Below are 20,918 nucleotides of genomic sequence, written 5' to 3'. Positions count from 1 at the left end.
TGGGCTTTCGTACTTGGCCAATAGAACCTTTTACCAAAAAAAAAATGGTTCTTTATAGAACCACTTTGGAGTTCCATATATGAAGCGGGGGATGGAACCATTTCTGGTTCTAAATAGAACCATTTCTTTTATCGGCCATAATGTTCAAAGCGTTTAATGAAAAATATGCAGGATACTGTGCCTACTATATGATATATATATATATTATGCAAAGGTACACGTTTCAAACAGTATGCTGTTACACACGATCTTGCTACGTTGCATGTTTCAGGGCTCATTTACACTAGTATTTACAAAGAATCAGAGAATGCTACAAATCCATTGATTTTGATGAGGATTTCAGAAAAAAAATGCATTACAATATTCAATGCCATATGCTCTGGTCGTATAAGATTTTAGCAAGCATTTGGTTATTCGGGTTTTCCATGCACACAGAAAATATGCATTCAGTATATCTATATACACACTACATACAGTACAAGTACATATGGCAAAATTACATACTTTCCAGTCTGAACACACACTGTTATTATGAAGAAGACGATACTTTGCTGTCCATAAACAATATGGCATTGCATATATTCAGAGAAACACTGAATCAGTTTCTCTAGTGCACAGTGCATTAGAGAAACTGATTCAATGCATCATGCTGTTCTCAGTCTCCACATGCGCTTGACAGCTCTTAGTGAAGGCAGAGATCCGTCCTCATCCCTGCAGTGAACACAAACACACACACACGCTCACCCACACACTGGTGAAGTTCTCTCTCTCTCTCTCTCTCTCGACTGAATGAGTGATGAGGAGACCTGCTAAATAATTGAACGTGAGAAGGGAAGAACAAGCAAAGCCCAAATAAACCCACAGGTTTGGGCCACACCGGGAGCCTCCTACTGTACAACTGCTTTCACACAGTATTTACCCACAATGCTCAGCTATTCAGAATCATTCAAAGACACAAACAAGATGCCACTCGTTAGGGCTGTGCGATTAATTGAATTTGTTTCCATTTTGTTTCTTCCTTCCAACGAATATAAAAACGAGATTATTAAAGGGGTGATGAACTGAGAAATCAAATTTTCCTTGAGCTTTTGACATCTAAGAGGTCATCATATTATAAGAATATCCTGTAAGTATGAAAACGTCCTTGTTAGTCCAATAAAAGCCTCAGCAAACGACTTCGTTTTTCAAAGTGGGGAACTATGACGTCAAAGAGGATAAAACACCGCCCCGCAGAAGAAGATCAACACCTACTTCAACACGTCCGGTTTAGCCCCGCCCACCGATTCGCGCATTACACGCATAGCTAAATAACATAGATGCCTACCTTCTGATGACAAACCGGATCAAGCTACCGAGCGATTCAAAATATTGTGCAGTGCCTGGTTGTGGAAATAGACAGTCTTAAACTGTTCGCTTCATTTCACTGAGGATTGTTTTGTAAACAAGACTGGATTTGCAGACCGATTAAGAGTAAAGAACGGTGCTGTGCCGTCTATATTGGATCTGACAGGAATGGTGCAACACACGGACTCTGGGTCGAACATGTATGGGCGAATCATTCCGGTTGCCATTTTACAACATTGCACGTTTTCAAAACAAATTTCCCCCAAGTGCACCGACGAGTGAGTTGAAACTCATTATAATATGCAAAACTGTTATCCACTCACAGCAGTGGGCGTTTACTTCCAAGTCTTCAGTGCGAGACGTCCATAAGAACCGAGCGTTTTTCAACTAGACTCAAAACTAGGGTAGAAAATAGCCTATTACTTATTCATTTTGATGTTTTTGAATGCAAAAACCAAGCGAACGTCATAAGTTGACCTCAGACTACAATATAATAAAATTTAAAAAGCTAGTTCATGACCCCTTTAAGACTATTATTGTGTCGCATTTCAGTCCAAACGGTGAAACACACACATATGTCAAGATGCCAGGTATTTATGTAAACACGCTCAGTTATGTCTTCAGCGAATGAAAACAGTTGTGTCATGTGTGTCATTAGATCTGTCTAGGGTGTTTTCACACTTGAATTCTCTTTAAAAGAACCAAATTCAGACCCCTTGAAGTGGACCAAGAGGTGAACCACGTGAGAAAGCATCCCCCACAGACCTCTTTGTATTCACACTGTTGCTTTTTGGATCTAGTCCAGTTCAGTGGTTTATGGCTGACTCTATACCCTCTAAAATCTGATCACACTCAGTTACATTGTATGTGCCTCACTGAAGCAAAGATCAGTGTTTTTAAAGTACATTTTTATTAGGGCTGTCAGTTAAACGCGTTATTAACTGCGTTAACGCAAACCCATTTTAATGCGATACATTTTTTTATCGCGAGATAAACTGTCTTTTTGGCCTAGAAAATGTTCTAGTTTTTTTCACATGCTTTTGCAACAGGACATGAGCAACATGAGCGGCGCTATGAAACCCATTCATTTCAATGGCTTGTGCCACGCGAGCACGTTTTGTTGCTTCCAGAGCCGTTGAAAACTTGTCCACGCTGAAGTCCGTGTCAATCACAGTCAATCAAACGTATCTGATGCTTATTATGCAAACATATGGAGCAGGATAATCGACCAATGAAATTTCACTGTGGGCATGATTACACAGATTGACACCACTGTAGTTAAAACCCAGTGAACAATAAAATGACTATATTGACCAGTTAGGTAGCCTGGTTAAAACCAGACCATTCTCAGTTGTAACTGAGTTAAGGCCGGGCAAATCGTCACAGACAAATCATTTCCAGAGGGGCGTCACCAACGGACGTTGCGGATAGACCGAAAACCAATCAGAGAGATGAAGGACATGACGTATGCAGAGCGGCCAGAAATGTTCAAATCGCTTAAAATAGGCACGATAGCTGATTCGAGCGAGTGATGTTCGACGGCGTCCATCTTTGTAATGTAGGCTACAAAATCTGCTTTAAAATCCCAGCGCTGTGGTCATCGTGTAAAGCCCGGCCCAACGTTTCTGATTGGTGCCTCGATTTCAATGGATTGGAAATGGGCTTGAATGAGCTCTTTGCCAGACCAACTTTCAGAGCAAATCTAAATTTGCCGGAAGTTGTCTGGGTTTTCCCAGGAAACCAGTTAGGGGGAAAACCCCCCAAAACATATCACTATCACATCACATTTGGTTAGGACACTCTGTAATAGCAATATATTTCTATTACCGCAACTTGCAAGAAATACTTTCTTGCTTTCAAAAACCTGCACTGTGGTGGACCAACACAACTGATCATTCACTTACTTAACTGAGGCAAACATATTTGGTTCAAAGCTCATATCTCACACAAGCTTCACACATTTTCCAAAGACAAAGTGTGCTCAGTTGGCACTCGTCCTACCTCATGGCAGTCTTGTAGAAACCTCTGGAGTTCCCACTGGTCATTGAGTTTATGAAGCCACTGCTGAGCGTGTTCACGGTTCTGGTTCCCTCTGTGGGCACACACAAATATAGAAACTCTTGTATTATTTGTGCTAAAAGAATAATAATTATTATCAATTCATCATAACAGTGTTTTTTTTAGCGGAGTCTCTGTTTAAAACAGGAGGTAGACTGTGCCATAACAGATTCCACACACAAATGGGCTTCGAAATCCAATTTCACGCTCCTCACCGAGACTGCATTCAGATCAGTGACTGTGGATTCTCAGCGAGTTTCTTTGTTATGCCTCTATGGAAAAACACATTTTAAATTCAACGCTGTCTATAGGAGCAGGTGCCCGTTCTATAGACTGATACAGTGTCAGGTGGTAGGTCGTCTTAGAAGAACAACAGCACTGCTTTTACAATGAAAGCGCAACACATTTATCTTACAAATGCTATGTGATCACAGAATAGAGGTTTGATATAAAGAAGAATGAAAAACAGTTGAACAATACAACAACTAGGTCATTTTTTTTAAGAGATGGTGCCATTTCTGAATCATTTATGACCCTGTCCCTATGACTACTACAGAAAATTATCATAACACACATACAGTAATTAACTGTATACTAAGCTTGGTAAAGTCAGAGAAAAAAGTTTTTATATGTCAGGTAAAATTATTTTTTGGGGGGGTAACACTACTTAAAGCCTTTATGTGTAATGAATTATTAAAGATATTCTTCATAATGTACTGTATAATGCATTATATCTTTTTAGAAATACTTTTAACCAAATGTTAACCTTTTTAAATCTGAAATTGGTTGTTTGTCATGATTTAATGCATTATACTTTCTAAAAGTGTATTATAATGTACTATAAATGTGATGATAATTATCATACAATGCATAATAAGGTGCATTACAAGGCATAATTAATGCATTTAAAAATACTTTTAGAATGCATTATACATAAAGGCTTGAAAAGTGTTACCAAATGTGTTTTTCCATTCGAAAATTGAACAATTTTTTTCTCACTCATCACCATTTCATTTAAATAAAATTAAAAAAAATCTGAATTTAGATTAGATTTTTTTAACTAAAAACTAAATTGAATGTGAGGTTTACAGAAAACTTTTAATTTGACATTATTACAAAGTGCACTTTTAAAAGGTTTACTTAAAAGTGTTAAAGAGTCATGAAAGTGGACTCCTTTTAAGTGCACTAAAGTGGCCTTTTATTTAATTAACATTATATTATCTGCAAGTACAGCTTATAAAAACTACAAGAGCACATTCAATATAATTAAAGTACACTTCTTTTTCACAAGGGCCGTTTAACCCCAAAACATTTAAATGTAACAGACTTGACATATCTTTTGAAATAGGAATGTCATGGATTATTAAAATATATTATGCTTATACTTCCCTTATTCGTCGTCTGGTGTCGTTTAAAGCCCTTTGAAGCTGCACTGAAACTCTCATTTGGACCTTGAACCGTTTGGTTCCCAATGAAGTCCATTATATGGAGAAAAATCATTAATTTCAACCTTAATTTCTTTTCGTCTGAAGAAAGAAAGACGTGGACACCTTGGATGACATGGGGGTGAGTAAATTATCAGCAAAAGTTTTTTTTAAAAGTGAACTACTCCTTTAAGTCGAATCGGTGTGTGTGCGTTTTGGCCAGAAGCTAGTAATTTTACTTTATTAAGTTTTAAAAATTAATATTTTCTTACACAAACGCATCACTTCAGAAGGCCTTTATTAACCCCTCAAACTTTTATCATGGAGATGCACTTTTAAGAACGATTCACTGCCAGGAAATGTTTTAATAAACTCCGAATGTATTCGTCTGAAAGAAGAAAGTCATATACACCTAGGAAGGATGACTTGAGGGTGAGTACATCATGGGCTAATTTTTGTGTGAACTATCCCTATAAACATCCTTATAGGGCTTTAGTTTTTACCTGTTAGAGAGCAGATCCACTCTCTCTCTAATGCGCTCTGAGTAGATGTTGTTCTGACTGATGAGGCTCTCTCCCGCCTCTATGACAGCTTTAATGCGGTGCAGGTTGAGCTCCATGGTGGTGGTAAAGTCCTTGTGCTTTTTGATGGCTGCCTCCACGGTCTCCACTGTGGTGGGAAGCTCCACATGGGCCAACGCTGACTCCTGAGGAGAGGAGAGAAGGATCAGCTCAAATATACAAAAATGAGGCCAGATCAATTACACTAAAAGCAAATCCATAATCATGGCAAATGGCAAACTGTTGGTGGTCCCGCACTAATAAACTCTTTGAAAAAATATCTATGCTGCCATATTCTTCAGTAGCTAAGGGTGCCAATTTCATAAACATTTCATAAAACACTTGCGAATAAAGCAGTGTTGGCATCCCATGTGTTCAAGAGAACAAAATCGTCACTTCCTGGGATATGGCACAACATATCTGTAATAAAAAAGGAAGTTGCTGCAATTGGGTGAAAAAGTGTCGCTCTTTTTTCCTACATCATAAATGACTTGTTTGCACAGATGAAATGCAATAAACGCTGACATGTTATCTTGTGTTCAGATGCCTGATGTTTGTGAATGCAAATCGTTCTGGAAGGTCATTACACCAAATCATTTTGAGGACAGAGTTTTTGTTGCGCATTGAAGAATGTATTCTTCTTCCATCATATTTTATGATAGTATAAAATATTATATCATATAATATAATATAGAATTTATATTATATTACATATTTTATTATCAACGTCTTCTAAAAGGATAACAAATGTATCCGTCTTAATTGAGCACAAGCGCATTGTTAGCATTTATGCACAACTTAGCATTTCCATCCAGTGTTTAATGCGATATTACAAAATGTGCATAAAAAATAGGTGGATGGAAACATAAATTGATGACTCTACGAATGTGTTCTACATTGAAGATGCATTCAAACAAAGCTGGTAATTAAATATTACTATGGTCACACTTTAGTTTATGGTCCAATTCTCACTATTAACTAACTATTACCCAGGACCTCAATAGTCTCCCTAATTTACTGCTTATAATGTAGTTGTTAAGTTTAGTAATTGGGGTCGGATAAAGGAATGTAGAATAAGGCATGTGCATTATAAGTACTAATAAACAGCCAATATCATATATGCATGCTAATAAAAAACTAGTTTAATAGTGAGAACTGTACCTCTAAACTAAAGAGTTACCATAACTGTATATTAAATATAACTGTATTTAACTATATTTTACCTCTCTTTTCTTTTTTTTTTTAGCAATTTGTTTAATATACACTACCTATGGAAGCTTGTTTCAGCCACTGAATAAAAAAATTAAATAAATAATTGTGACTTTTTATCTCACAATTGTGACTTTATTTCTCAGAATTGCGTGATATAAAGTCAGAACTGTGTGATATAAAGTCGCAATTCTGAGAAAAAAAAGACAGAAGTGCAACTTTTCAACTCACAATTCTGACTTTTTTTCTCACAATTGCGAGTTTACATCTCGCAATTCTGACTTTATATCACATAATTGCGAGTTTATATGTCAAAATTCTGTAATCTTTTCTCAGAATAGTGAGATATAAACTCGAAATTGCGACTTATCAGGCCAATTCTAAGGGAAAAAAAAGACTAACTTTTTTCCCCGTCAGAATAGTTTAAATCTCACAATTCTGACTTTATATCTCGCAATTTTGACTTTATATCTCGCAATTCTGACTTTATATCTCGCAATTCTGACTTTATATCACGCAATTTTGACTTTTTGACTTTATATCTCACAATTGCGACTTTATATCACGCAATTCTGACTATATCTCGCAATTTTGACTTTTTGACTTTATATCTCGCAATTGCGACTTTATATCACGCAATTCTGACTTTATATCTCGCAATTCTGACTTTACATCTCGCAATTCTGAGAAATAATGTCCGAATTGTGAGATAAAAAGTCGCAATTACTTTTTATATTTTTCATTCTATGGCGGAAACAAGCTTCCATACTACCGGTCAAAAATTTGGCATAATTAAAAAAAAATAGGGCTGGGCAACAATTAATCAAATCCAAAATAAAAGTTTGTGTTTACATAATATATGTGTGTGTAGTGTGTGTAATTATTTTGTATATATAAATGCACAAACATGCATGTATGCATTTAAGACATTTTTGCATGTATATACTTTATATATATTTTCACATAATTTAGATTAAATATAAATATAAATATTTTATATTTTAATAACAGATTTTTCTTTAATATATACATGCATGTGTGTAAATTCGTATATACAAAATAATCATACACACACAACACACAAATATATTATGTAAACACAAGCTTTTATTTTGGATGTGATTAATCACGATTAATCGTTGCCTAGCCCTAAAAGTAAAATAAAATGTGTTTTTAAAAGAAGTCTCTTCTGCTCACCAAAGCTGCATTAATGTGATCAATTTTGTGAAATATTATTACAATTTAAACTCAATTTTTCTTACAAATACCAATATTTCAGCTATTAAATGAATAAAGCAAAACAATATTGATGATGATAGTCTTAAAACCACAAGAACAGCCAACTGTTTAGTTGTCCTTACAATGTTCTCGCACAGAAAGGTGAAGCTCAAACATTCTTAAGGAAAAGAAAAGAGGCTAATGAATGTCACTGCCATGTGTGTTTAGCACAAACCCGTTCATGCTCGATGACATGTATTAAAGTGTGGATTCAGAGGGCTCTTGTTCTGTGCCCGCAGGCATCAGAAAGCGACTCTGGGCTTTTAGAAAACCAGAATAGACACAGCTTCTAACATACACTCAGACAGGGTGAGGAAATACATGTCCTCTGACATTTAAACTGCATTGAAGATATTTTTATGAAGTGATGACAACATAAAAGCAGCAAATGTCTCAGAATAAGAACTGAGCAATGACCTTAAACTGCCCTGATGCCCCTGACATTTACAAATGGGACCCCAAGAAAATCAGTCAGATCAATTCTAGTCTCCTAATTGTCAGACATGAAGTCCTTTATTGTATCAATTGTTTCTTTTGAAAGGAGAGCAATGATTTTATTTCCAATTTTGCACTTCTCATGCATTTCACATTTTTCCGGCACGGCACGGCAAATTTTTTTTTAAAGTTTAGAAAAATTCAGATTTTTTTCCTTCTGCTCACTACGCTGCATTTATTTGTAGAGCTGGGCGATATGTCCTAAAAAAAAAATCCCAGATTTTTTCACAAAAAATCCGATTTCCGATTTAAATCGATTTTTTTCTGTCCCTACTTAAAATCAATCAAATCAATTTATCTTTTTTTGCCACTTCATAATTTTGTACAATTCAAGAGAGGTAATTATGATTGAAGAAAAAAGTAAGACATTTATTCAGCAAGTACACATTAAATTGATCAAAAGTGAAAGTGAAGATTTCTATCACAAAAGATTTCTAGTTAAAAAGATCTGTTTAGCTGTGCATTTTCTGATTGAGCACTGTGTGCCACTGTTCGTCCTGTTTTTGCTGTATTATATATTATAGTTTTAATTATTCGTAATTCTTTTGATTATTTTAATTTCTTCTACGTAAAGCACTTTGAATTACCATTGTGTATGAAATGTGCTATATAAATAAACTTGCCTATTTCAAAAAAATGCTCTTTTCAACTATCAAAGAATCCTGTTAAAAAAAAATGTATCAAGGTGTTATGAAGGGAAAATGAGACCTCAATCCATTCAGATTGTTTTAGCTATGCAAGAGCAAACTCTAAAATGAACTGTGAGGGGCTTCACCTGGTTATTGAGGAAAGCCTCAGCCTGCTTGACGTCCCTCAGGAAGAGATGGAAGATGTGAGCTTGCACCAGCACCTCCCTCCTGCTCTCCCACATCTCCAGAAGTTTATTCCAGCCCACATCCAGCTTGTGGAGCCACTGCTGCAGAGCACCATGGGGCAACGGCGCTTCCTCGGACTCCAAGAGCTCGTTCACAGACTGGAGGCGCTCGTAGTCCTCCTCATACCGTCCGATCTCCTCCTTCAGCGCGGCGTGTTGGTTTATCAGCCGCTCTGCGTCCTCTAAAACATTGGGAAGCTCGTCGGAAGCAGCCGATGTCTGAGTCTGAACCAGCCAGGTGAGAAAAGAATCCAAGTCTTGGATGAACTGTTGCAATCGACCAGCGACGGTTAACGAGTCCTCACAGCCTTGCAGTGTGCGCTTTAGTTCCTCCCACTCCACGCTGATGCCCTCGAAGGGAACCAGGATCTCCACGGCCTTGTCGGGATGTGACGTGGCGAGCTCTTCCGCGTCCTCCTGAAGGTGGAGGAGCTTGGGTTCGAGAACGGCCAGAGCTCCCTCCATGGTGGAGAGACGCCTCTGCAGGGCCAGGACGCTGCCCAGGTCACTGCCCACATACTGCGTGGCATCTATGGCTTTCCGTTTGTCCTGAATCTGGGACTTGATTTCCGTACATTCCAGCAAGTAGTTCTGGATGCGCAGGATCGAGTCCAGGTGATCTTTCTTCTGCTCGACCAGCTCGACGATGCGGTTCCACCTGTGATGCGCAAAAAGAAGACAATTCAGCCTATTGTAGGTTTGAGGTGTATTACGCAACATTTCATGTTAAAAATAGCCGTTTTTCTAACCCATACATGCTTAAACAATTGCCTGATGGGCTGAATGAGGCCTTCTCTGATCACTGCGATCACCTCTATAATCCTGTGAAATAAATAAGAGGGATTCGGGACGGATTTGAGACTGGGTGTGACGTCATGTGCGTTCACGCTCGCCTGGCTATGTCTGGCAGGTTTGTGTATTCGCCGCCATTCTCTGTTATCAGAGAAGACAACTCGAGCGACAAAACTTTAGTCAACTTTCCACAAAAGTAGAAGATGGATTCAAAGAGACTGGCTTGTAGTTCATTCCAAACCTCAACACAAACTCCACGTAAGACAAAGAAAATAAAACTTTTGTCTAGTGCCAGGCGTCGGAATAAGACGAGAGTCGACATCTGGAAGGCTTTCAACAAATGGAGAGATCTCCGGTCGGCTCCAGGGCTCAAAGGGATCCTATACAAGGTAATAACTTATATTGTTCTTGAACGTGTTTCCATAATAATACAGCTCGTGCAAGCGTGTGTGTTGTCCATGAGCATGCGCACCTCTGGTTGCAGTGTCGCTTGTGGCCAGAGGGGGCGTAGTTCTGCAAAAACTCAGAGACTTACGCAATGCACCTTTAAAGAGTCTTTAAACACGGATCTCTGATACATTTCATGTCATCAATATGCTAGTACACTCTTAGTAAACATTGCAAACAATTGCTTTTTCATACATAAGTGCTCTTCTCCTCTGGGAAAATGGCCCCAAAATATTGATGACTCATTGTTCACTGCAGGGTTATTATAGTTCACTAAAAATAATACCATAAAACTTTCCAATCTTCATTACTTTAAATTAAAATAAATAAAATAACACTAATATATATAATATAATATAATTTCAGCTTGTTGCCAAAGGATTTACATTATCATTTAGTTTAAGTTTATACGTTTATGTACTAAAATAACTAAATAACTGTTGACACTAGTTTAGGTCCAAGTCTCACTATTAACTAGTTGCTTATTAGCCTGCATATTCCTAGGATTTTGGCTATTTATTACTTCTTATAAAGCACATATTAATGCCTTATTCTGACTATTTTTACATCTCTTAATCCACCCAATAACTAAACTTAACAACTACCTTACTAATTATTAATAAGCAGTAATTAGGAGTTTATTGAAGAAAAAGTCGTAGTTAATAATCAGTAAATATATATCATACTATTTTATTCTGCATTCTAGAGTATGGCTTGAATGATGGATGATAAAAATAACTTGACTCAAGTCTGAATCCTTCTCAGTTCATGGATTACACACACACACGCACACACACTAAGGGCGCACAGGTGGGCCGCAGCTCAGGGTCTGAGACACAATATCACAAATCAAACACAGGGCATGTATTAACTGATTTTTTTAAGTACACAGTGGCGTAATATGTTGAAGAACACAATGGCTGTGAATGTGTTTGGGTACGGCCCACAGGGCTCTGTTTTGATCCGGGTCAGGCGTGCCCTGTGTGTGGCAGCCGCAGCAGATGCCAGCACGCTGAGAAGAGCTATTTATGCCAAGGTCGGTCTAAAACGGATCACTGGAGTTTTTCACACATACGTCACAGCTTGCCAGTTTCAGTGAAAGCTTGTGAAAGCAGCAGCCCATTTTCTAAAGATGCCCATGTAGAGCTGTGTGTTAAAAGTGATGAACAACAGCAGTATCACACGACACGCGTGCAGGGCTTTCTGGATGAAACCATTTCAGAATTAAAAATAAATTGGATCAAATGAAAGCAAATACATACCAGGATAAGGAAAGAATAAAAAATAATATTTATGCAGAGATATTTGAACAGACAATTATGATGTTTAATAATTCATGACCACATGATGGATGGATGGATGGGACAGGGAGATGGATGGATGGACGGACAGACGGGACAGAGAGATGGATGGAAGGATGGATGGATGGATGGACAGATGGATGGGACAGAGACATGGATGGATGGACAGGTGGATGGATGGATGTATAGATGGATGGATGGATGGACAGATGGATGGATGGATGGATGGATGGATGGATGGGCGGATGGGACAGAGAGATGGATGGATGGATGGATGGATGGGACAGAGAGATGGATGGAAGGACGGATGGATGGACAGATGGATGGATGGGACAGAGAGATGGATGGAAGAATGGATGGATGGATGGATGGACAGATGGATGGATGGGACAGAGAGATGGATGGGAGGATGGATGGATGGGACAGAGAGATGGATGGGAGGATGGATGGATGGGACAGAGAGATGGATGGATGGAATGATGGATAGATGGATGGGGCAGAGAGATGGATGGAAGAATGGATGGATGGATGGATGGATGTATGGACAGATGGATGGATGGGACAGAGAGATGGATGGAAGGATAGACAGATGGATGGATGGGACAGATGGATTGATGGGACAGAGAGATGGATGGAAGGATGGATGGATGGATGGATGGATAGTGCATTTTTGGTTTGAGTGCAACTACGTCCACCCACTCTTTAGCAGCCTTGGTAATGGATGTATTTTTCCCATTCATTTCTCCATAGAAAATGCAATGTTATTTTAAAATGTAAAGAATTTCAAGCAATGAACCAAAACAAAACCGCAACATTACAAAGCAAAAAAATTTTGAAGCAAAAAAGGATATTAAAATTATTAAGGGAAAGGAAGCAGAACCGTCTTAATTCTTCATGGCAGCGATTCAAGAAGGTGCTGGAAACGTTCCTCGGAGATTCTGATCCATATTGACACAATAGCATCACAAAGTCGCTGCAGATTCTGTCGACTGCACGTCCATGATGCGAATCTCCAGTTCCAGCACATCCCAATGGAGCTCTATCGGATCGAGTGGCAGCGGTGTGTCTTCTGCTGCTGATGTCCGTCTGCTTCAAGGTTCAACGAGTTGAGTGTTCAGAGATGCTCTTCTGCAGACCACACTTGTAACTAGTGCTTATTCAGCTCAAACCAGTCTGGCCATTGATTCTCCTCTGACCTCTGGCATCAACAAGGCATTTTCCTCCACAGAACTGCCGCTCACTGGATATATCCTCTTTTTCAGAGCATTTTCTGTAAATCCTAGAGATTTATGTGCGAAAATCCCAGTAGATCAGCAGCAGTTTCTGAAATACTCAGACCGGCCCGTCTGGCCAACAACCGTGCCAAGATCCAAGTCACATACACACTGTCAAGTCCAAATCAAATTATTTGTGTATCTGATCTGAAGTTATTGATGTCCACACGGTGTATCACAACTGTTCAGATCCAGTGTCCATCCAGCTCTTTTCTATTCGAGAATATTTGCATTGGTTTCTATGGCAATGATGTTGCGTTGGTAGGCATACGACGTCATACGACGATTTAAAGGATTTTTTACTTCCTGCTCTACCGTATTTGCCATTAAAAATAGATCCTAATGTCATACGTCACACAAACTGTACATGTGATGTGGAGTTACCTGCTGTTTAAATGATCTTGACAGCCCCTGACTTCAGTGGAACTGGGGTGACCGCTGTCTAAAAGCTGCTGGACGATCTGATTAACATCTAGTATCCTTCCCATCAGGCTGTTCATCTCCTGGTCCAAGCTCTCAAACCTAAAATGCAGAGAATTTACTTTACAGATATAGATGACTTATTTACACAAGGTTCCTTGCACAATACTGTTAAGACCACAGAACACTTTTACCATAGTGTATGATTTGTAAACTATTACATGTTGATGTTTGCATCACATATCCAGCTCAATGGTATGGCTTTTCCAGCGTAGTAAACCTGCTTGGTAAAGCATTGCACATGTGATGCGGAGCATTTGGGTACGAGTGCGAGTCATGATAAAAGAGCTCAAAGACATGTAGAAGCCTGATAACATTGCATGGTGCCTTTAGCAAGTATGTTTTCTATTCCAGATTTGCTTTTGTTAGTTAAATTTAGGACAGAGTTCAGATACATACGATAGGTGATACGTTTTTTTCAAACGCGGTAGAGCATTGATGTTTTTGCGCCACTCATTTATTCTCGCGTTCGTGACTCTCCTATTCAAACTCGTTCATCAAAATGAACTTATCTTTTCCCAAGTCAACTCGTTCATTTCGTCTGTGACGCGAAAAAAGATTCGTTCATTTTGATAAACGAGTTCGAATAGGAGAGTCTCAAATGGTCGCCTTGCTCTGTTCTGTGATGCGCGTTCGTGACTTTCCTGTTCGAACTCGTTTATCAAAACGAACAAATGTTTTTTCGTGTCATTTGGTTCATTCAACGAACGAAATGAACGAGTCGACTCGGGAAAAGATTTGCTCATTTTGATGAACGAGTTCGAACAGGAGAGTCACAAATGCGCATCACAGAACAGAGCAAGGCGAACATTTGAGCTTATAAAAATGTAAACTTTGTTATTTATTTATTAAATGAGCGATCATTTCACTTGATAAGACCCTTATTCATCGTCTGGAATCGTTTAAAGCCCTTTGAACAGTTTACACTGAAACTGTATTTTGGACCTTAAACCGTTTGGTTCCCATTGAAGTCCATTATATGGAGAAAAATGCTGTAATGTTTTCATCAAAAACCTTAATTTCTTTTCGACTGAAGAGAGAAAGACATGGACATCTTGAATGACATGGGGGTGAGTAAATAATCAGCAAAAGTTTTTTTTAAAGTGAACTACTCCTTTAAGGCTAACGATTAAACGATTAATTGATCGTTAATTTAAACGACGATCGTGCAAGATTAGCAAAAACGGCTCAGGGAAGTTTGTTCCCTAATGCAGTAACCTTCATACACATTTTCGGGGTCGATGCAGACAAGCAACACCTGCTCCTACCTGTGTGCGATCACCTCCACGTCCTCCAGTCTCTCGGCAACCTCCATATTGTTCAGCCACTGCTCTTTCTCATCGATCCACACCTCACAGGCGTTCACCTCACTAAACATGCGATACACGGCCAGCGCGTCGTGGAGCCACTGCTGACGCAACACGGCGACTTCCGCCACCTCCGTGTAGAGCTGCTCCGTCTCTGACATCCGTGCTCGCACTTCATCCAGCTCGCGATAATACAACGGCAACGCGACCATGTGTTTCCGGAGCCCCACCACTTGCACGCGGTGTTTATCGATACTCTCTCGGACACCCCTGTGCTTTTTAAGAAGAGACTGCGTCGAGTACTCGTCATGTCCGAAGTCCTCGCTAGAAACAAGCCGGTAAGTGTCCTGTAGCCAAGCTAGTAGATCATCCGTCTCCGTGCTAAACTGAAAAAAGTCCAGTGCCTCTTGTAGGTTACACAGCCTCTGAGTGGCCTGGTCCTCCAGTCTCTTCCACTCGGCCTTGGCCTCCATTAGTCTCTCTTGTATTCCTGCTGTGCCGAAGCTCTTCTGGGTGAGGATCTCCTTGCCCTTCATCATGGTCTGCTGAAGTAGCGCGCGCCGCGCCAACAGCTCTCCGGCTAAAGTTTTGTGCTTCTGCAGCAGTCGCAGGACGCTGCTCAGGTCTTTTCCGCAGCTCTGCGTGGCCAGGATGGATGTTTTCTCCCGGATCCAAGCCTCCGATTCCTCCACCTCCTGGAAAAAGGCCCATAGCTCGCGTGAATCCTCCAGCTCCATGCGCCGCTTTGCAGCCAGCTGCATTAGTTCTTCTAGGCAGGTGTTGACATGGTTGACCCGGTTACAAATGACCTGAGGGTCACACGGCTGGTAACCTGAGAGAGACAGACAGAAGAACGGGAGCATTTCACTGTATGAAATCATCAAAATGCTCATTTGATACCAAGATGATGTTATTTAGCTAGCTAACATAGATGAGGTTTTGTCTAATTTGTGGAAATAACGTCAAAAAATGTCAACGTCAGTGAGACGAAATCACCCATTACTCACTGTATATAGTGGACTATATAGTGAGCTCGCCATTTTGTAGTGCTGTCCGAATGTATAGTGATGATTATTATACCCTATATAGTCCACTCAATGTATCCCAGAAAGCATTTTGAAAAGTAGTGTACAACCGATGGTCACTAACCCAAGCCCTAGGCTACATACCATCATGCATTGCGCTGATCGTAAAAATAAGTTATAATCATGTGTGGAGTAGCGCATTATAACAAAAAAACGGCCCGAAATGACTTTTAGTTTTAAAATTTTGGAGAAATAAGCTCGATATAATGTAATGTAATTATTTAAAAAAAATCTATTCAGCCCAGAGCCGGCTCGGCACAAGCTGACAGATGATGTAAACAACGGCGCCGAGAGACGATCGTGTAGTGTCCGAAAGTGGTGTTTCTATTATGCTGGTGAGCTCACTACATAGTGCTCTACATAGGGGGTAGGGAGTAGTGCTTTGAGTGGAGATTTCGGACACAGCAGTGGTCTGACGTGGAACCACATGTTCATTTTCTCGTATTTGAGGCGTGGTTTACGAATACCCAGAGCCGTTTATTGGGCGCTACGAATGTCTATCAAATGCGGCTCTATGTAGCTCATAGCCAATCGTTTCAATTATACCAGATGATGTAAGTAGAGCGAAAGAAATTAGACGATAGGTCACAGATTTATTTGCGTTCTAAACTACTTAGAACAATATCTAATGGCGCTTTTACAATGCATGGTACGGTTCGGTTCGGTACGGCACGCTTTGGCGCATTTCCACTGCCTGGTACGGTACGGTTCGGTACGTCTCACTTGTGGCGCTTTTCCACTGCATGGTACGGGACGGTATAGCGCGCTTCGGCTCGCTTTAAATGGTACCTGGTCTGTTGAGGTTCCAAGCGTACCGTACCAGTACTAAAATGTGACGTGAAACACTGCAGATCACTGATTGGTCAGACAGAATCGTCAGTACCAGCGTCATTGTATTTGCGACCAATAGATATCGAAAAGAGAAACCAAACCCAGTACCAGCGGTACTAACTGCAGTGGAAAAGCAACCGAGCTAAAGCGAACCAAGGCGTGCCGTGTCGAGCCGAGGTGTACCACGCAGTGGAAAAGCGAAGCGAGTCGAACCGCGCCGAGCCGAACCGTATTGAGCCATACCAGCAGTGGAAAAGCGCCATAAGGCTGCATCGAAATGTTACTTCGCGTCTGCTGCTATGTTTGATCCATAGCTATAAACAAACTGCTTCGGTGTGTCGCATAGATGTCGTCATCGTATTGTTACTCCCTCCCCGTTCTGTGATTGGTCCCCTCGCTGAGGCGAAAATTTGGTCCGTGGTATCCAGAATAAAATTGCGCTGCGCAAAGGTAGTATGGGAAAACCCAGGCTAGAAATTAGTTTCTGTAAGCACCAATAAGAAAGTGTTGAAAACTACAAATTTATCAGCATGTTCTGCATCATATGCTGAGAGTTTTGATGAATTTATAGATTTACATTATACAAACATGTATAATTTCCAGCTATATAATACTTTTAAAGACATTTATAATGTTACAAAATACTTTTATTTCAAATAAATGCTGTTCTTCTGAACTTTCTAAGAATCCTGGAAAAAAAATGTATCATGGTTTCCACTAAAATATTAATCAGCACAACTGTATTCAACAGTGATGATAATAAGAAATGTTTCAGCACACTAGAGTGATTTCTGAGGGATCATGTGACACTGAAGACTTGCTGAAAATTCAGCTTTGCATCATAGGAATTAATTATATTTTCAAACATATTAAAATAGAAAACAGTTATTTCAAATTGTATTAATATTTCACACTTTTACAGTATTTTAATCAAATAAACAAAATTTGTTGAAATATATTATCATTAATTTGAGCAAATAAGAAATTACATAGCAAAAATCCTTATTGCTGAGCCCTGAATCACAAGTAGTGTAATAGCTTAGCTTATTTATATAGCATTGTTAAAACACAACACAAGGTTGAACCAAAGTGCTTTACATAGAAATTCTATAAAAAGATAAAAATAAGGACACACATGGAACAATAAATAGACAACATATAAAACATAACATCTAACCATTATAGGCTACCGACTTTCAACAAATTCTTAAACAATGACAGTGATTTTGCAGACCTGATAGATAGCGGTAGCTTTTTCCACTGTCTCGGCCCTATTACTGCACAGGCCCGGTCGCCTTTATGTAGGCGATTTATTCTTGGTACTATAAGTAGTTTAATTCTCAAACCAGCAGCCCTCTTGTGGAGCATTTTCTTCCTGATGTCGTACTATTTTACACCCTCTCCCCTCCAGAGGTCTCTGGACATCTCAGATCCAATAACCTTTAATTCACAATCCTCCATCACATCTTGACCCCAGACAGAGTCTCTGAATCTAAATAGACAGAGATGCACTCACCTTCAACAGTAGTGAACTTGAGAGCTGCAGTGTTGAGGGTTTGAACTCTCTCGGCCTGTATAGAGATGTCAGCCTCCTGTAAACTTTGTTTCTGGAGCATGTCCTCCACCTCAAGGAGATGTTTACCGTAGTCCTTAGACAGCAGCTTAATCTGGAGTGAGAACATAGCACTTTGGTCAAGAAACGTGATTGGTTGTGTCACCTTCACAACAGCTGTTTGTTTTAATACAGGATAGTAGCATAAAAATAGAAGAAGATTTTATTGTCTTGATGTAAAAAGACTAGCTGGGCAACGATTAATCGTATTTAATCGTGATGAATGACATCCAAAATAAAAGTTTGTGTTTACATTATATATGTGTGTGAACTGTGTATACTTATTTTGTATATACAGTATATATATATATACACACACATGAAGAAATATTTATATGTATATACAACTTATAATATATATAAATAACACGTTTTTCTTAAATATATACATGCGTACACACACATATATTATGTAAACACAAACTTTTATTTTGGATGCGAATAATCGTTGCCCAGCACTAAAAAAACACAAAATTAATTTTTTTTTTATGGGGGGTTAATCACAGATCAGTTAACCCACTTGCATCTCCTCCATCCAGTCGATCATGTAGACCATCTCTTGGAAGGTCTTCTGCAGGGCAAGGTTCTTCTCCAGACGGGATTTACGTCCCACCACCAGCTCCTTCAGAAGGATCCACTGGCCGAGGATGTTTTCTTTGCGTGCCGAGATGCGACGGATGTCGTAGTATCCTTCAGACTCCATCTCGGTCGCCAGCTCCACCACGACACTGATGCGCTCCTCGTATGACAAGATGTCTGCTTCGATCGCCTCGTGTTTCTTCATGGCAGCTTCTACCGCTGGCAGGTCATAGCCAAAGTTATCCTGAGAAAACCGCAGCTCTGATTAAGCCAAAATTGTCTCTTACACAGCACACAACATTTATTTTTCCCGTTCTCCACACCTGTGAGACGAGGCGCTGGTTTTCATTCAGCCAAGCCTGCCTCATGGTGGTCTTGTGATCGAACCGTTGAGCAAGAAGTTCTAGCTTTTCCTGACGAATCAGCTCTTTTCTAAGAGCCACGCCCCTGTCGTGCTCCGCCTTCTCTAGTCTCTCCCACGCCTTTCATGGGACGAACAAAATATAAGAATTATTCTGTGGGGCAATGTCAATAACCATATACAGTGGTGTGAATAAATTTTGACCCCCATGCTAAAGTTGCCTAAAAAGAGGAATAAAAAAATCATCTTTTGGATGTTGATCTTAATGCCTTAATTAGAAAAATGAGGAAAAAACTCCAACCTTTAAGGACACAAATTTTCTTTGTGAATGAATAATGCATCATAAATAAATAAATGTTTTTCCTTAAAATACAGGGTGCATAAGTCAGGGCACCCCTATGTTATCACACCTAGAGATTGGCATGGGGTACTTTCCATAAGATCATCTTTCAATGCAAATCAAACCAGCTATTAGGCTAACTGAAGTAAAACCATGCCAATCTCTAGGTGTGGTGGAAGGTGTGTAATGATGTGGGGATATTTTAATTCCAAAGGCCAAGGGAACTTTATCAGGATGCATATTATCCTGGATCCATGAAATAACTGGCTTTTAAAAACAAAAATCTGCCTGACTCAATGGGAATTTAACATAGGGGTGCCATGACTTATGCACCCTGTATTTTAAGGAAAAACATTTATTTATTTATTTATGATACATTATTCATTCACAAAGAAAATTTGTGTTCTTAAAGGTTGGAGTTTTCCTCATTTTTCTAATTAAGGCATTAAGATCAATATCCAAAAGATGATTTTTTATTCCTCTTTTTAGGCAACTTTAGCATGGGGGTCAAAACTTATTCACACCACTGTAACCAAAAATCTAACAATAAGTTACATTAATAATATTAAGAAAGAATGTATTATTATACACTAGTGGTAAAATAAATTCAAATAATTAAGATGTTTTTGGAAGAAGTCTTTTATGCTCACCAAGGCTGCATTTATTTGATTAAAATACAGTAAAACAAAAGAAAGTAAAACTTTAAGTCAGTAAGATTTAAAGGGAAGAAAAAGGCATTGATAATGTTACAAAAGACTTCAATTTCAAATAAATGCTGTTCTTTTTTAAATTTCTATTCATTAGAGAAAAAAATATCACAGTTTCCAGAAAAATATTAAAGGCACAGTACGTAAATTTCTCAGCTACAGGTCGCTTTTACAAAACAGTAACAAAGATCAGGGATCATGGGAGCCGATGGGACTCATGGATGAGCTAGTTAAAGTTTTATTAACGTTACTGTGGTATGAATTAGTGCGGGTCCGAGAGCCTGGGACATTTTATTTGCTGTTTTTATTATGTTTATATTCAGCACTCGGCTCCAGCCGCTCCTTCGGCTTTGTTGATTATGCATATTTTATAATTAAAGATACAATTAAAGTTACGTTTAACATTCGCCTCCTTAATTTTGAACAATAGAACACAGTTTATTACTTTTACTATCATATTAATAATAGCTGGATGACATATGTTGCTAAATGGCATGTAATTCATTTTAAAATATATTGTATGGTGGAGAAAATGCTGTATTACTGTTACTACAAATAAA

At 39.1% G+C, this 20,918-nt stretch overlaps 1 protein-coding gene across 7 annotated transcripts in view; it reads right to left on the bottom strand.

The window, feature by feature from the left end:
• The window catches only part of sptbn4b (spectrin, beta, non-erythrocytic 4b), a 94,816-nt gene that overhangs the window by 45,987 nt on the left and 27,911 nt on the right, over positions 1-20,918 (bottom strand). For all 7 annotated transcript variants that reach the window (XR_016169829.1, XM_089135291.1, XM_089135292.1 and 4 more), the window contains exons 11-18: positions 19,274-19,432; positions 18,892-19,194; positions 18,276-18,426; positions 14,805-15,675; positions 13,441-13,578; positions 9,144-9,900; positions 5,330-5,532; positions 3,346-3,436 (exon numbers count right to left, since the gene is read on the bottom strand). Coding sequence is in view for 6 of the 7 variants with exons in the window: in XM_089135291.1 (XP_088991417.1) it covers positions 3,346-3,436; positions 5,330-5,532; positions 9,144-9,900; positions 13,441-13,578; positions 14,805-15,675; positions 18,276-18,426; positions 18,892-19,194; positions 19,274-19,432 (2,673 nt within the window). In the remaining variant the exon portion in view is untranslated. The remainder of the gene's footprint in view (positions 1-3,345; positions 3,437-5,329; positions 5,533-9,143; positions 9,901-13,440; positions 13,579-14,804; positions 15,676-18,275; positions 18,427-18,891; positions 19,195-19,273; positions 19,433-20,918) is intronic.

Source organism: Pimephales promelas, chromosome 10, assembly GCF_988280905.1.
Source record: "Pimephales promelas chromosome 10, fPimPro1.hap1.1, whole genome shotgun sequence".
Taxonomy (NCBI): Eukaryota; Metazoa; Chordata; class Actinopteri; order Cypriniformes; family Leuciscidae; genus Pimephales; species Pimephales promelas.
The sequence above is the reverse complement of the archived record's forward strand: the minus strand, read 5'-3'. Positions and strand labels throughout refer to the sequence as shown.